This window comes from Adiantum capillus-veneris, chromosome 6 (genome assembly GCF_014529385.1).
Source record: "Adiantum capillus-veneris isolate H3 chromosome 6, ASM1452938v2, whole genome shotgun sequence".
Lineage (NCBI taxonomy): Eukaryota > Viridiplantae > Streptophyta > Polypodiopsida > Polypodiales > Pteridaceae > Adiantum > Adiantum capillus-veneris.
Window position 1 is genome coordinate 85531907 of NC_140936.1, and position 16940 is coordinate 85548846.

The 16940-nt window shown below is 43.4% G+C and overlaps 1 protein-coding gene across 2 annotated transcripts in view; it reads left to right on the plus strand.

Annotated features, from left to right (window-relative positions):
• Positions 1-12556, plus strand: part of LOC147455821 (ATP phosphoribosyltransferase 1, chloroplastic-like) — a 53263-nt gene extending 40707 nt beyond the window's left edge. For both annotated transcript variants that reach the window (XM_086514467.1, XM_086514468.1), the window contains exons 3-12: positions 8752-8811; positions 8891-9004; positions 9212-9277; positions 9363-9470; positions 9551-9634; positions 10150-10251; positions 10686-10799; positions 10884-10964; positions 11189-11308; positions 11931-12556. In XM_086514467.1, coding sequence (XP_086370593.1) covers positions 8752-8811; positions 8891-9004; positions 9212-9277; positions 9363-9470; positions 9551-9634; positions 10150-10251; positions 10686-10799; positions 10884-10964; positions 11189-11308; positions 11931-12029 — 948 coding nt within the window. In that variant the 3' untranslated portion in view covers positions 12030-12556. The remainder of the gene's footprint in view (positions 1-8751; positions 8812-8890; positions 9005-9211; positions 9278-9362; positions 9471-9550; positions 9635-10149; positions 10252-10685; positions 10800-10883; positions 10965-11188; positions 11309-11930) is intronic.
• Positions 12557-16940: the final 4384 nt, after the last annotated feature.

Consider the following 16940-nt stretch of genomic DNA (forward strand, 5'->3'; position numbering starts at 1 on the left):
TTGTCGAAAAATTCAGCCTTAATTGAATCCAAGTCTTGTTGTAAGTTCCTTGCAGAGCTTTGGTATACCACCAAGTACTTGCAATCCCCTTGAGGTGTTTGGTCACATGTCTCACCTTCAACGCTTTTCAGATATTGCCGCCTGCAAAGGCAACTTCATACTGTCGAATGAAAGCTAGCGGGACATCTTCCCTTCCGTCAAAAGTATCAAACTTGACTCGAGTGTTCCTAGGTCTAGAGACCTTCTTCATATCCTTCCCAAAATGACTGGATTTCTTGTCTACGGTTCTGGATCGATGTTCATGGATATCTTCTGGGTTTTGAAGGATCTTGAGCATTCCGCTCCTTGGATTCTCTAGGATCTTGAGCATCATGCTCTCGTCGCCTTCTCAGAGAATCCCAAGTCTTGTGCCGACTTTTTGCAAAGAGAGAAAAAAATTCCAACTTTGCAATCTTTTTTCCTGCAGGACTTAGGTTTCCGCCTGCTTACTTCTCTCTTGGCTTGTCATGGCTTCTTCCCGTATCTTCCCAGAGTCGTCCTCCTTACAGAGAAAGAGAGGAGACCATGCTCTGATACCACTGTCACAAACGGGAGCCATAACAATATAAAATATACTCGGATAAATAGAATTTATCACTTAATACTGAAGCCAAAGGACATAGAGAGAAATAAATAGAGAGAGAGAGAGAGAGAGAGAGAGAGAGAGAGAGAGAGAGAGAGAGAGAGAGAAGATCGACACAGTACTGGGGACCAGAAGATTGGCTGGTCCCCCCCCTTAAAGAGTATTCTTTATTAGGGAGAATCTTTTTACAAGCACAAGAACCGGAGAAAACCCCTCCGTTCTAAATCTCTGACTCGATGGTCGTTCCTTCCCGTAAGGGAAATCCGAGAGACAAACTCTCAATCCTTTTTCTGTCTGTACTCGGAGTTGAGACTCCGCAGACAATTTCCGGATTCCGTTTCTGGAATTCCCAAGCGTAGGCCGAAGCCTTCTCGCTTCTCCTTCGCGATGAAGTACTTGCAAACACACACGCAAACACACGACAACAATTCGTATGGCGAATCCACAATAGATACTTGTCGCTCTTGAGCGGGAAAAGCGACTTCCGTGCTTCGTAGTCTCGCGATCTCTTTCGTCTTCTGGCGGCAGAGTCTTCTCTTGCTGACGTTGGTAACCTTCTTTCAGTGAGGGCATGCTGTGCTTTTATAGCTCCTTGGCCACGGCACGAATAGCTGCTTGCGTAGAGATCGCGGCCGGTTTTTTTTTTTTCGCTGTTCTGTCAGAAAAAAAGAGAGAAAACGCTGGCTGATCTGTTGCCTTATTTATCAGATGGCTGCCCACTTATTAAATGGGCGGCCAACGTATTTTAAAAATAGTCTGAATCTGCCTAAAAACTCAATAAAACCTTATAAGTTAAAAACAATGCTTTCACAGCACTTCCCAGGCGTCCCTGGATGCAACCACATGCACGAATGCAATGCAAACATAGATTCCTCGCGGGAAAGCGTTTGCCCTTCTCGGAAAACTCGTTAAAATATTCCCTTTTTTAAGAAAAGCTTCTCAGAACCCATCTTTATTCTTGTGCTTGCGTCTTTACGCGTATTCCTCTTTTCCAGTTTGGATTTCCTCTCGACTATGGATATCCCCTTTCCGATGCACCCGTCACCCACCTTGTGACGCATCGAGAATACCCGTCACCTAGTCCTTTCCTACCGAACTTACGGTACAATCTCCTTCACGATGCTCTATGTCACCTATCCTATAACGCATCAGAGATGTCCGTTCCTGGATGGTCGGATACTTCTTCCCGATGATCCTTGTCACCCATTTGATGTGACGCATCAGAAGTACCCGTTCTTGGTGGCCTTACAGATATTCCCGTTCACAGTGCTCCCCGTCATTACTTTGAATGACGCACTAGGAATACTCTGTACTCGGATGTCTCCAGTGAGAAAAACCCTCTCACTTAAAATTCCAAATAATTCATTTAGAATTATTTTTCCTTGGTGTTCCAAGCGAGAAAACCCTCTCACTTATAAATCCAATAATTCATTTAGAATTATTTTTCCGTCAGATAAAGACAATTTAGTAACAATGTCTCTCGTAAACCTTGTGTGCTTGATCTTGTACATTTTGATGTATGTAGCATGCCTACTAAGTCTATGGTTGGTGCATGTTATTTTGAATCCTTTGTTGATGATCATTCTAGGAAAAATTGGGTTTATTTGCTCAAGTCTAAGGATGAAGCCTTTGCTGCGTTTAAGAGATTTCATGCATTTGTGACCACCCAAACAGGTAGAAAGCTAAAATGCTTCCGTACAGACAACGGGGGGGAGTACACGAGTGCTGAATTTAACAAGTTTTGTGAAAATTTGGGCAGTAAGAGGGAGCTTACTGTGCCATACATCCCCTCTTCTAATGGTGTGGCTGAAAGATTCAATAGGACACTTTGTGAGAGGGTGAGATGCATGCTGTCCACAGCTAATCTCTCTCATGGATTTTGGGGAGAAGCTTTGAAAACTACAGTGCATATATGCAATCGATCCCCTCACATGTTTTTGAAATGTGACATCCCTGAAGAGGTTTGGTCTGGCAAGCCTGCTTTATATGATCACTTACGCATTTTTGGTTGCGAAGCTTTTGTGCATGTTAGACCTGAGTTGAGGAGTAAACTAGATGTGAAGTCCATTAAAGGCCTCTTCATGGGATATGGTGAAGAAGGCGAAATGGGTTACAGGATTTGGTTACCTCAGCTCAAAAGGATTGTACGCAGCCGGGATGTTGTTTTTAATGAGGCAAGGCTGCTTCAAAACAATTGTGCCTCAAAGCATGACCATAAAAGGGTGAAATTTCAGCATGACCAGCCACCTGTTAGGCCTAATTTTGACCCTCAGGATGCACCACAAATGGCTGAAAATGTAGATGATCCAGTGGTGTTTGAGCCAGATGATGTTGGACAGCAAATTGAGGCTCCTGAAGGGCATTTACAGCCAAGAAACAATGCTGAAAATGATGTACAACAGCCCATTGTTGATGATTTTGTAGTGCCACCTGATGTAAACCCATTGCCGGATAATGTGGATCATTGGGTGAGGCGGTCTACTCGTCAAAGACGGCCTGTGAGTCGATATGACCCCTCTTTGCATTACATTATGTTGACAGATGAGGGAGAGCCGCTTACGTATAAAGAGGCAAAGACATGTGAGCACAGCGACAAGTGGGAGCTTGCTATGCAAGAAGAGATTAAAGCTTTGCATGCTAATCATACTTGGGATTTGGTTGAATTGCCCAAAGGAAGGAAGGCTATTCCTAACAAATGGGTGTATAAAATCGAAACCGTTGATGCAAAACCAAAGTATAAGGCAAGGCTTGTGGCAAAGGGATATGTTCAAACCAAGGGCATAGACTTTCAGGAAGTGTTCTCTCCTGTTGTGAAGATGACCACTTTGCGTGTATTGTTTGCCATTGTGGTTGCTCTTGATTTGGAAATGAACCAAATGGATGTACATACTGCTTTCTTGCATGGTGATGTGGAAGAAAAGCTTTACATGAAGCAACCCAAGGGTTTTGTCATCCCTGGCAAGGAACATTTGTATGTATGCTCAATAGAAGCTTGTATGGGCTGAAACAATCATGTAGACAGTGGTACAAGAAGTTTGATCGCTTCATGCTTAAACATGGTTACAAAAGAAGCCATGCAGACCATTGTTTGTATACCAAACGTGATGAGGATGGCAGCCCGATCATTCTTGTGCTCTATGTAGACGATATGTTGATAGCTACAAAGAAAAGAAGCACTGTAGATACTCTTAAAGGGCAGCTGAAATCTGCGTTTTCAATGAAAGACCTTGGGGCAGCTGAACATATACTTGGAGTGCGTGTTACACGGCAAAGAGACAAGCGCCTATTGTATTTGTTGCAAGAAAAGTACATTGAAAAGGTGCTGGACAGATTTAACATGGCTGAAGCAAAGCCTCTTGGTGTGCCATTACAGCCATATGTTAAAATCTCCAAGGATGATTGTCCCAAGTCAAAGGAAGAAGCCAATGACATGTAAAGTGTACCTTATGCTTCAGCTTGTGGTTCACTTATGTATGCTATGGTTGCTACTAGGCCTGACATAGCCCATGCAGTGGGAATTGTGAGCGAGTTTATGGCTAATTCAAGCAGGTTGCATTGGGATGCAGTGAAGTCCATTATGAGGTACTTGAAAGGGACTAAAAACAAATGCCTCTGCTATGGTAAAGGACCAATGGAGTTGAAGGGATTTTGACTCTGACATGGCTGGTGATGTGGATACACGGAAGTCCACAAGTGTCTATGTATTTACTCTTGCTAGATGTGTTGTTTCATGGTGTTCTAGATTGCGAAAGATTGTTGCATTGTCTACGACAGAGGCTGAATATATTTCAGCCACTGAGGCTTCCAAAGAAGCTATTTGGTTAGCACGCCTATGCAGTGAGTTTGGCTTGCTTGCCAAGGCACCTATGCTTGGTTGTGATAGCCAGAGTGCTATATGTCTAGCAAAGAACGCCATGTTTCATGCACGCACAAAGCATATTGATGTGCGGTATCACTTCATACGAGAAGTGCTTGAGGATGGCCTTATTACATTGGTTAAGGTCCATACATCACACAATCCAGCCGATGCTCTCACTAAGTGCTTACCCAAAGCACAACATCATCTATGCATAGAGATGGTGGGAATCACGTAGCTTAAAGGCGCCATTTATGCCTTTAAGTGGGAGGTGGTTGGGTTAAAGGTCTAAATAACCCCTTTCTGTACATTTTTATAATATGAACCTGGACACATTTTTTAAAGGTCACTTAATAAAAGTGGGAAAACCCAAAACTCACTTATTGAGTTTTCCCCAAAAACGTGAGCACTCTTTCTTCTGCTAGCGCGTCCTCTCCTGCTGGCCTTCGCCTCCCCTCTCTGCACACACACTGCACTTCCTCGCGTGCTCTTTCACTTGCACACACCGTCGCGCGCTCATTACAACTCTTCTGGTATCCCTCTTACCTTGGTCTCTAGCTCATAGCACTCTAGGTAGCGCTCTGGATCGTATCCATCAAAGAGTCATTTCTCATCGTATACTACATCTAAAGCTTCATCAGTTCGATTTTTCTTCTTTACTGTTTCCACTTCAAGCAGAGATCCTTGAACCAATTGAAGCATCTTTGCAAAATCTGGAACTGTTGACTTATCATCTAAAGTGTTCGCGCTTAACTCTGCAATCATCTTCATCATCTGCTCTAAGTTCTCCATCTTTACCTCCCACCTCGGCTCGTTTCACGTCGGGTTCACCAAAGATGTCGGCGATTTTTGTTCGCTACTTGAGCTGGGCAGGCGTTGGGCCTCTGGCTGTGGGAGGTGTGAAAGAGAGAGAACAAGAGACACTGACAGCTCTGACAACCACCGTAATCATCAATCAATTGAATATTACCTTGAGTATAACTTGGTCCTTAGGCAAGGCGGGCTGTTAACAGCACCGTCACTTGGATCAGCTGCTGACTAGGAGTTTAGGCTCCCGTTTACAGGATTAACCGGGCCGTTGACGACACCGGACTTAACAAATTGCTAATTCAATCTCTAACGAATGACGGTGATGGAAATTTTCCTCATGTCACTTCATCTGCTTCAAATGCCCGTGGATTCTGCAGTCTTCAATTCAGTTCACTGCCTCGACCATCAATGCTTTAGACCGGCTTAATTGTCATTCTCTAATTGTAACTTCCTCCTGCTTCTTACCTTGCTTTGGTTCAAGGCCAAGCTCGCCTTCTCAAGCTTACTTGCTTCAACCTCGATAAGTTTACTTGCTTCGACCTCGATTCGACCAAGCCTTGGCTTGGTCAAGCCTCGACAAGCTCTTCTCGACCTTGATTTGCTCTAATCACTTCACGCCTTGATTCTTGCCTTGCCTTGGTTCAAGGCCAAGCTCGCCTTCTCAAGCTTACTCGCTTCGACCTCGATAAGTTTACTTGCTTCGACCTCGATTCGACCAAGCCTTGGCTTGCTCAAGCCTCGACAAGCTCTTCTCGACCTTGATTTGCTCTAATCACTTCACGCCTTGATTCTTGCCTTGCCGAGAACTAGCTCGAGAGAGAGAAACCTTGCCTTGTTTAACTTGCCGAGCATGAGAGAGAGAGAGAGAGAGAGAGAGAGAGAGAGAGAGAGAGAGAGAGAGAGAGAGAGAGCAAGCTTTGCTTGCTCTGAGGATGAGAGCGAGAGAGAGGGAGCTCTTTCCTCTTTTGCTGCAAGCCCTCCTCGCCTTCGTTTTCTTCTTCTTGCCCTCGTTCCCTCCTTCAACTCTTGCTTTGCCCGGCTCCACTTAGTTAGCTTCGAGGATGAGAGCGAGGGAGAGGGAGCTTTGCCTCTCGGAGTCCTCTTCCTCTTCTTGCCCTTCGACTCCTCTTCAACAACCCCTTGACTTCATGCCCTCGCTTTCTCCCTCAACTCTTGCTTTGCCCGTCTCCACTTAGTTAGCTTCGAGGATGAGAGCGAGGGAGAGGGAGCTTTGCCTCTCCGAGTCCTCTTCCTCTTCTTGCCCTTCTCCTCCTCTTCAACAACCCCTCGACTTCATGCCCTTGCTTTCTCCTCCTCTTGTTCTCGGTTGCATGGATTGCATGGAAAAAACAGAATTGCTTGCCATCCCATTAGCGATATCGCTAATGGGAACGGCTTTTTGATGACGTGGCAGCCGCGTAGGATCACCGGCATGAAATTGGACGGGAGCGGCTCCAAAACTGGTCGCCACGGACTCCTGAGTGCATCTCCCTTCATGCGCGAGCTCATGCAAGCTAAGCCTGGCTCAACGCGAGTCCATCCCTCCCTGCTGCGTCGCTCGCCACTGGCTTTCATGCCATACCCTTCTTTTTTTATCTCCCTTCCCACTAAAGCTTTTACTTTTTAAGTAGTGGGCGGCCACACTAATTTCAAAAGCTCTTGGGCAGCCGGCCTTAAGTTAGTGGGCGGCCTTGCATTTGCTTGGCCCTTGCATAGTGGACACTGGCTCACTTGCCTCTTCAACTTCGTAAGGGTACCACATTTGACATGCATTTTCACCCAAGCAAAGCGATACCAAGCACTCCCAGTGGCCGTTAGGCATACATATCGAGCAAAGCATCACCTAGCTCAACAAATTTCTCCACAGTAGCCACCGACTAACATTATCATTGTGAGTTTTTGTTGCCCGTTTCAGTGTTGCGGACATTGCCACCGCCATTTAGATGCAAGTATAACTGATTGCTTTTGTATCTGCTCAAAATAACCAATTTCTGAGCCCTCCCTTTGTTGGGTTTATCTCGTAATCATTGCATTCCAAGAGATGACATTCGAAACACAACGCTCCTCGAGCACTTATTGATCTTTTAATTGCACTGTATCCTAGAGCAGCCTGTTGAACCCCAAAAACTCCCAGATGGCACTCCAATCGAGTGGACTCAATTGGTATGGAGCCGGCCCTCGGTGAATCTTTAACGGCTAATATCTTGGCAACCGGAACTCCAATGGATGATCTGTAAAGACCGACGCGCTCCACAAAGTGAGCACTTCAGGCTCGTGCATTCATTTCATTTCTGTCACCTTGGTTGCAGTTGCCCAATCCGGTACGGATCTGCATTAACTCAAACTTCAAACTGCCATAACTTCTTCACCGTAGCTCCAATTAACGAGCCGTAAAGACAGGCCGGTAGAGCACTTCAAGCACTGTAGTTTTATATCATAATATCCCATGTGTGCTCACTTCAAGCATAGTCCTTTTTAGCATCATTAAGGCATCAATTGGCCCTTTTAAGCCGCATCTGGCATACATTAATCATTAAGTTTGGCCTGTTAACAAGCCCTGATCATTGCTCACTAAAGGTGTAGGCTTTAAAGAAGCTTATCTTGCATTTCTCTGCTCTGTTTCTCTACATGGCAGCGGAGTTGCACGACACCGGTTGAAAGAGGAGGTTCGCAACCTAGGTTGGGTGAGTTTGGACGGCGGAGTGTGCGTGCGCAGGTGGAGAGCAGTGAGCTAAAGAGAGGCATTGTTGAGAGCTGGCACTAGCAGCAGGAGAGAGCATACGCTATGTTTGAAGTCCCTAAAAACTCAAGTGATGAGGTTTTTGGGACTCTTTTATTAAAATGGGCCATTTGGCCACTTGGACAATGGGAAACCTCAAAAATAGTTCAAGTGGCCCAAAGTCCAATAAATGGAGTATACTGCTTGTACAGGACCAAAATGGTGGGCTAAAAATATATAGAAAATATATATGTGAAGCTCTTGATTGGAGCTACATGGTGGAAGCGGTCGGTCCCGGAGGTGACGTCTGGGCATGTACCCCAAAGAGAGAGAGAGAGAAAATGAAATGTTGTATTAACGTCTTCAAAAGGCCAAAGTGACCTATGAGACCAGAAAGTTACAATGTGGTGGATCTGATACAAAGTCAGAGTCATAGTAACAAGATGACAACAATGACAAAAATGAAATGACAAATGTCACAATAAAATACTATGGAATCCTAAACTACTAGGTGTGAACAGCAGCTAGCTGGGATAGCTAGATCACAAGAGATCCAGCATCGGTCGCTGGCGGATCTCATCAATCTCCTCCATGGTCAGTAGTCTGAGAGAGAGAGAGAGAGAGAGAGAGAGAGAGAGAGAGAGAGAGAGAGGCTTAAATTGCTTTGCATTGCTCTCTGTCTATTGTGCTTACCTTTTTACAATAGTATGTTTATAAAGCTTATGCTTCTTCAGTATGTTTCAGGACTGCCAACTCTCAGTTCATAAGCCAAATCCCCGACAGTATATTGCAAGCATTTCAAGTGTAAGGTTATTGCAAAAACTATCCTGTTCTGGGTCAATCAAATGCCAGCAGTACTTATAATTTAGTTTCCTATGCACAGCTTCCAGGCTTGGAGGTTTGGTTCCAACGTGCTTCAGATGTGGTTCGAAAGCTTAGGACAGGTGATGTGGACTTGGGAATTGTGGGCTATGACATGGTTTGTGAATATGGCCAGGTGAGCTTTCTGCTGAAACTGATGCAGTACTGGGATTGAAAGCTTTTGTATGGTTTGAGTTTTCTCCACCATAAAAAGACACATAAAAAAGTTCTTGTTTTTGCAGAAAGTTTGTGTCACTGTAAATGCTTTTTCATTTCAAACATAATCTTTTGGTTTTTTGCACAAAAAACTGCAAGAGGTTCACCAATAGTATTTGTTGGCCAGGGGGATGATGATTTGATTGTTGTGCACGATGCGCTTGAGTTCGGAGAGTGCCATCTGGCAATTGCTGTAAGCCATTCATTTTAAGATGTAAAAACAAATAAATGTAGAGGTGGAAATGCCAAGCAGTGTTCTTCAGCTATAATTTTGCCAGGTCCCTACTTATGGAATATTTTCGAAGGTTTCATCCATGGCGGAACTAGCAGCAATGCCACAGTGGTCCACAGAAAGGCCTTTGCGAATTGTTACAGGCTATACACATGTGAGTACCTCAGTAAAGCGTATTTCGTGTGAGGGAAACTGGACTCTATATGTGGCTTAAAAGAGCTTCTTTCAAATCAGCTAGGTCAGCAATTTGTTGAAAAAAATGGTCTCAAGCATGTGCAGCTACTCACAGCTGATGGAGCCTTGGAAGCTGCTCCTGCGGTAAGAGCCTTTCTTGTTAGTGTGCAGAAGCTTTGACACGTACATGAAGTATGCGTTGAAATCTTCAAACATTGTGTGCGCATGATTTTATATTTAGAAGGTATAGAGATGTCCATCACCACATTTTACTCATGATAAGAAAGCTCTTTTCCTTGTCAGTGTGCATTCTGTTGCTTCGAGTTGTTCATCTTAAAGAAGCATTTTACTCAAAATGGGAGTTCGTTTTGATGTCTCTGGATATTTTTGCTCCTTTTTTTTTCTGTTTTTGTTTTCTTTAGTTCAATGTTTTTGTAATGCTGTGTTTTTCTTTTCTGATAGTATGTGAACTTCGTCTCTTGCGCTTTCACTTTTGATTTTACCCCTGCAAGTTTTTATCGTCACACGGACTGTGTTTGTGTTGTACTTGTTTTCCTCCTTCAGTTTGCCTTGGCTACACAAATATAGAAGTGGTTCACATGAGCTTTTTGTTGAGACGTGTCAAACAGCGAGTTTATGTTGCCAGGGTTTTTTGACAGATGGGTACTGCAGATGCTATCTTGGACCTTGTGAGCAGTGGCACTACCTTGCGGGAAAATAATCTGAAGCAAGTTGATGGGGGCCTAGTTCTGAAGAGTCAGGTAGTTCTTACGCTGAATGGTGCACACACCTTTGTGTGAGTGTGAGTGTGTTGGAGGTTATATTGCTAACTTGTTCTATTCCCCAGTATTGGCACTGATAGAATCATTATGTCCAACACACACACACACGCACGCACTCTTTTGTGTGAGTGTGTCGGTGGTTATGTTGCTCATTTGTTCTATGCCCCAGTATTGGCACTGATAGAATCATTGTGTGTTCAATATTTTGCTACGTTTGTCAACACCAGTGTCAGGCAATAACGCTGTTAGTGAGGATTTCTTATTATCTGGTTCATACTATGCGCGATGGTGCTGATGGTTACCATGAGTCTTATCACGTCAATTATTTATGAGTGAATCTGGGCTTCTGCTTGGCTTCATCAAGGTCTATGTCTTTAAAAGGTTGCTTACCTCTATGTGAGAGGTTGGTATAGGGGGTCCTAGTGGCGAGCAAGCGATCCTTGCTTCACAGGGAGACGGCCTTGGAGAAAACTCATGAAATTCTGGAAAGATTAGAGGCTCATCTTCGGGCAAAGGGTCAATTTACGGTAAGCCTGATGGACTTCTGCTCGTTCTAAGTGTGCTTGATGTTTAGAGACTGAAACAGGCAAGCTTGCTATTTGCACAAGCAGATTACAGCCCATATGCGAGGAAAGTCAAAGGAAGAGGTTGCAGATCTTATCTTGAACAATACTGATTTTCATGGATTACAGGTATTAATCAACTCTCGTGAATGTTGTACAAATCTAATTTTAGATTACGGGTATTCTTATTCCATTTACAGGTTGTGTCATTGTTGTGCTTTATTCTCGGTGTGATAGGCTGTATGATGATTATGTGTTCCGTGTTATATGATAGATATTAGTTACGTTGTTTTGAATTAATGTTTTCCCCGTGCTCATTGTTAACATTTGTGGGCTCAATTATTGAAATACAGGGACCCACCATTAGTCCTGTTTTTAGTAAAGCAAATGGGAAGGTCCAGACGGATTTCTATGCTATTGTCGTTTGCGTGAACAAAACCCATCTTTACAATGCAGTGAGACAACTAAGAAAGGTAATATTTTGGTCTGACTGTGTGCCATCATTTGAGACTGTAATACTGTGTGCTCTGTTGAGGTAACGTGGCCTTTTGTGATGCATGTAAATAAGTCACTTTTTGGTATCAGGGTCGAGCACCCCCATGGGTATGCATGCACAACCTCATACACTCTAATGTGTAGATTGCTTGTAAGTTGGCTTGCAATTGCATTAACTTGGGTTGTGCAATCAACAATGTGTTATTTGGGGGAACATTATTGATAATTAATGATCAAGGTTTTTTTTAAAAAAAAAATCATCAACAATGTCTTTATTTGGGGAAATATTATTGATGCTTAAGCGTCAAGTTCTTTTTTTTTCTCATCGACAATGTGTTCATCATTATTGATGGTTAATGACCAAGGTTTTTTTCCCTTTTTCTGATCAACACTGTTATTTGAGGGAACATCATTGATAACTAATGATCAAGTTTTTTTAATTCCCTTTTCTCATCAACAACGTGTTATTCGGAGAAACACTATTGATGGTTAATGACCAAGGCTTTTGTTTTCCCCTTTTTCCCCTTTTTGGCTCTGTTCCCTGTGGAAGGTTTAAATCATTCAACTGTGATTGAGTTATTTTTCCCTTGCATTTTTCAGGTTGGAGGGAGTGGAGTTCTTGTATCTCCATTGACATACATTTTTGACGAGGAGCCTCCTCGTTGGAGGCAATTGCTGAACAAATTGAAGCATAGCTAGTGGATTAGGTTGAATAAGTTGGTTGTATTGACATTGATCTGGAGGGACTCAACAGAAATGGTTGAAGATCCAGAGTTTAGACAAGTCTTGTTGGCAAGAGTTTTTTTGGCACAAGACTATCTGCTTTTGTCACATGTATCTTCCAGTTCATTCTTATTCCTATTCTGCTATCAATTAGTGATAGGACTAAACTTAGAAGAGCGATAGCATTGGAGAACAATAATTTAAACAGTAGTGTGATGTAGCGGTCACTTGCTATGAAGATTCCAGCAATGGGAGCCCGGGGTAGCCAAATTTTCTCCATTTTTGGTGGTTATTCTTGGGAGCAATTGTTGATCGTTGGATAAAGCTTGTCGATTACTGCCACATGGCAAGCTAATGATGGGAAACCTTCTTCTTTTTTCTTGGGGAGGGGCATTGACAAGCCTTGTCTTATGTACATGTAGGCCACATGAGAGAGACTTGACATTTGTTTCCCAATTTCTTTAAAGAGGGACATTGAGTAGTGTCTCTCACTCTCTTTCTTATCTTATTGTGTAGGCCATTGTGATTTTTCACCTTTTTTCCTTTAATGCTCCAAAAGATGGTTCTTGAGCCTTCAAGGCAATAACATTGAGAAGGCCAACTCTTTTTGAGAATGCGCTTTTATCAGCTTCAATAGGGGTAGAACTTTGACAGTTTGGAACGGGGGAATAGGCCCAACTCTTAAGAATAAAAAACAGGAGCACACAGCTCTAGGTTGTAAACTTTTGCTTTTGTTTGTTTTCCAAAGAGCCAAACATGCTGCTCATGTAAAGCAATCGAAGATACCCCATATGAAGGAATGCAACAGGCAATTGAAGATGGGCAGTCAAAAATGAAAATTGGTATTGTTGATAAGGTGGCTTCAAACATAGTCATGAATAAGTAATGAGATATCCTACCATTTGCTCTGTAACATATATTCTTTCCAAAAAAAAATTAAGGCTCTGATTACGTCGACACCTCTCAAACTATGCACATGGCTTATATCATAACAATAATCAAGTTGAGCTATGGTTCTTCCTTTTTCTATTATATGTTTGGCATTAAACAAGGTGAAGGGTCACATTTTGGTGTTGAAAAATACGGAAATGAAAACGACAACGCTGTTAATTGAAAGGACCCATTTCGAACTAATTAATCAAAGAAGATTTCAATGTTTTGCAGGAAAATGTCAAATGTACGCCATTCTCCTTTATTCATCAAGGCTTATTCTGGAAAGTGAAAAATGGGTTTTAACATTAAAATGCAATAACGTCCTTTCTCATGTATTCTTATAGGGCATGTGACAATGCTTTAAAATTCTTGTCTCATCAAAGTATGATGAATTTTTGCAAGACATGAGATAATACAACCACTGTAAGAAAGGAATATCATTTACTTTGATGCTGTCTCATGCCCTATGGGAGTACATCAAATTCTTTACATACATTAAGGTCATATGTGTGCGTGTGTACAATATATCTACATATCTATCTAGCACATATACGATGTAGTTTGATGCTTAATCTCATGTCCTAGAAGAAAAAAAAAATTAATTAATTATATATTTCTATAAGCACACATGCTAATGTCTTGTGTTTAACCCTCTTATTTTTTCCTTTGAAGAAAAATCACTATGTCTTCCTTGATCTATTGTTGTGGTTCCATTAAGAAAACATGCACAATTTGTAGCTATTCTTCTCAATCTTGGTATGGCACCTACTGATAATAGTAGTTTTATAAGGATGCCATATGAGCTCCTCCTTAATTTTGCACTGCAATTCCTTGATATTGGCCTTCTTAAACTTGTTGGGATAAAGGCAACGTGCCTTTGCCCGGGGCCAGACATCCGGTGTCCAGCTATCCACCACTAGCCACTACCTTCCTTATTCATGTACATATATATTGAATAAGGAGCTCCTCTTGAGAGGTTTGCTCAACCCACACAATGCATGCTCTCCTCTCCCCTTCCTCGCATCGTGCACACACACATGCATACACACTCTTTCAACTGGTATCAGAGTCATGGCGGCGATCGGAGGCGATGCACTCCCCCACTCTTCGGTGAGCTCTCGGCGGCGGCTATGGGAGCTTGAGGATGGAGCTCAGCGTTTCTGGATCTGGCAAAGAGAAGGTGGATCAGTGGCATCGGGAGGAGATCTGACGGAGCTTGGAGCTCTCGGCGTGTGGAGGCCCTCTTGAGCTTGAGAAGGAATCTTGAGCTTGGAATTGGATCTCAGCAAAGGGAGGCATTGAAGCAACAGGTTCAAACGGGCAGCAAATCTGCTCCAGAAGAAGAGTGAGCGACTCAGCATCTACAGGTGAAATTCAGAATTCCTACAAAACGAGCAAATTCTGCAATGCTGGAGTTCCTTGCTTGGGAGCATTGGACAAGGCAGGCAAGAGAATTAGCACTGCAGAAACGAGTGGAGCTTGTGAGCTTGAGAGTACAGGGGCAGTGAGCATCTTGAAGCTTTGTGTTGGAGCTGAAGTTTTAATAATGCAACTGAAAGAAGCTCAGCTAGGGGAGAATCAAGTAAGGCTTGTGTGAAGCATGCGGTAGTCTGGGCCTGGCCGTTATGTCTGTAGCGTTACAATGGGCTCAGCTATATCTAACACGGGCATGGGAGATGGGATTAAAGGCTCCCATCAATTTGGGCCCCGACATTAGTTGTAGATCTTGTCGCGAAAGTAAACTCGGGTACCCGAGTTTACATTGTCCACGAAAGCCCAAGATCTACAATGCTCAATCATCCCACCGTAGATCCCATCTCCTCCCATGCCTGTGTGAGATATAGGCGAGGCTCAGCAAGTGCCTGTGTGCACGCATACACGCCCGGTGATAAACCGCTTTTGGAGTGTACAAAGTAGAGTTTATATGCATGGTCATATGTACAAAAATATGTAAATATATGCATTTGGGAGATTTGCAAAGTGGTTTCAAGTTCGAAAAAGATGCAATGTGTACACATTGTGAATAGGTAGGTTCGCGTGTTAGCAATCGGACACATGTACATGCCCGAATAGGATATCGAGGCCTTGGATATGGTTCTAGGTGGCTTATTTTGGTTCTAGAGAATGTGTTTGAGCTTTCTAGAATGTAAATAATGCAAGCGACAAGTATGGGTACTCTCATCTCGTTCGAAAAGTTTGGGACATGCAGTAACTGTCTATTTACGGTGCCTAATCTACAGTGATGCGTGCACCACCCTAGAAGTGATCAAAAATAGAATGTGGGGATGTGGCCAAGTGTTTTGGGTATCAAGGATCAAGCGTACAAAATTTGATGAATTTTGGAGTCCGTTTGGGGTTTTTCCCGTGAAAAATGCTCGCCATGGGTCAAAAAAGGTCAAAAATGACAAAAAATGATGTGAAAAGGCTTCGATTTGCCACATCACTGAAGCTGCTGTGAGTGCTTGAGCTGAAGGAGCATTTTGGAAGCCAATTCTTGGAACTTTCACCTCTCTGTGTGGGGACGGAAGCAGGGTTCCTACAGGTGGTATAGTGCAGTCCCGCCGCGTTCGCGTCCTGTTTTCAAGTGTGTGGAGGAGTGAACGAGAGCTTTTTCTCTTCAATTTTGCACTTGGGAGAGTCTATGGAAGTTATGAGGTTTCCATGGTGTGTGTGTGCGAGGAATCGAGGGAAGAAGGTGCGGCTTTCTACAAGACTATGTGACCCTGTATCAGTGCCATTAGGGTTGGCACTACTCCAAAGAGTCCAACAGAGTGGAGTTTGGTGGAGCTTTTGCAATGGTTTGAGAGAGGCCTTTTGTGGATGGAGTTTTTGATATTTTGATGGTTTGTCTTGTATATTTTGGTCACCATCAAGTGTGATTTCAAGTGTTGATCAACTCGATTCACCGTGTAGTGGCTGCAAGCAGTAGGCAAGGGCTTGTAGGTCGAGGCGTTTGGAGTTTGAATCGAGCTTGTGGGTAGTGTTTTTATTGAGCTCTTGAGTGGTGGTGTGTGTGGGTTTAAATTTAAGCAAATTCCTTGTGATGTGTTGAGTTGTTTAGGTTTGTGAGTGTGAGCACGACGTCTTTTGCTCCATCATCCTTTGGCGATCCCGCTGGGGAGCGAAAATTTGCCGGTTATGCACCCAGGTGAAGCAGTTTTGCTGTAAAGTTCGAGCTTCATTGAAGAAAAGTGGTGGTTTGGTTGAGGTACAAGACTTCAACTTTTGTGGAGTTACTCACGCAAGGGAGAAGCGACTCTGAAGAGATGGCTTATAGTCGGCCAGTGTTCACACCCTAAACCCTAAACCCTAAACTGGGAGAGGTAGGGGACGAAGGCTGCAAGGTAGATGCTACAATTGTGATGAAGAGGGTCACTACGCCCCTGATTGTCCTGAACCACCAAGAGAGAGAGGAGGGATATACCCCTTATATGGACGTGGTTGAGGGAGAATAGAAGAAAATCATCAAGAGCGGGTACTAGAAGCACCACCGCCGCAACAACAACCACAACCGTTGCCTGGAAATGGAGAAGGTAGAGCTATTAACATCACTACTCTTGAGCATCAAGATGTGGATGTTTTGGCCAATAAGAGAGCTAGGCATAATAGGGAGAAAGAGACAGAAGAAGAGAGGGAAACAAGAGCAAGGAAAGAAAAGGCTAAGGTAGAAGACAAACCAGAAAGTAGCAAGAGGTGGCGAAGAAAGAAAATTTGTCCAAAGGACTACCTCTTTGGCCAAGGTGTTGAAGACTATGATATTGTCGACGACATACGAAATCAAAAGGCAAATATATATTTTGGTCAGTTGGTGGCTTTGAACGCTAAATTGAGGAGGCAGTGGACCAAGTGTGTGAGTACGGGGCTTCCTTCCAAGAAGGACAAGCATCAAAGCATGGTGTCATCTTTGAGGGTTGGTCACCCAATGGATATGATGCCAATAGTTGAAGCTATGCT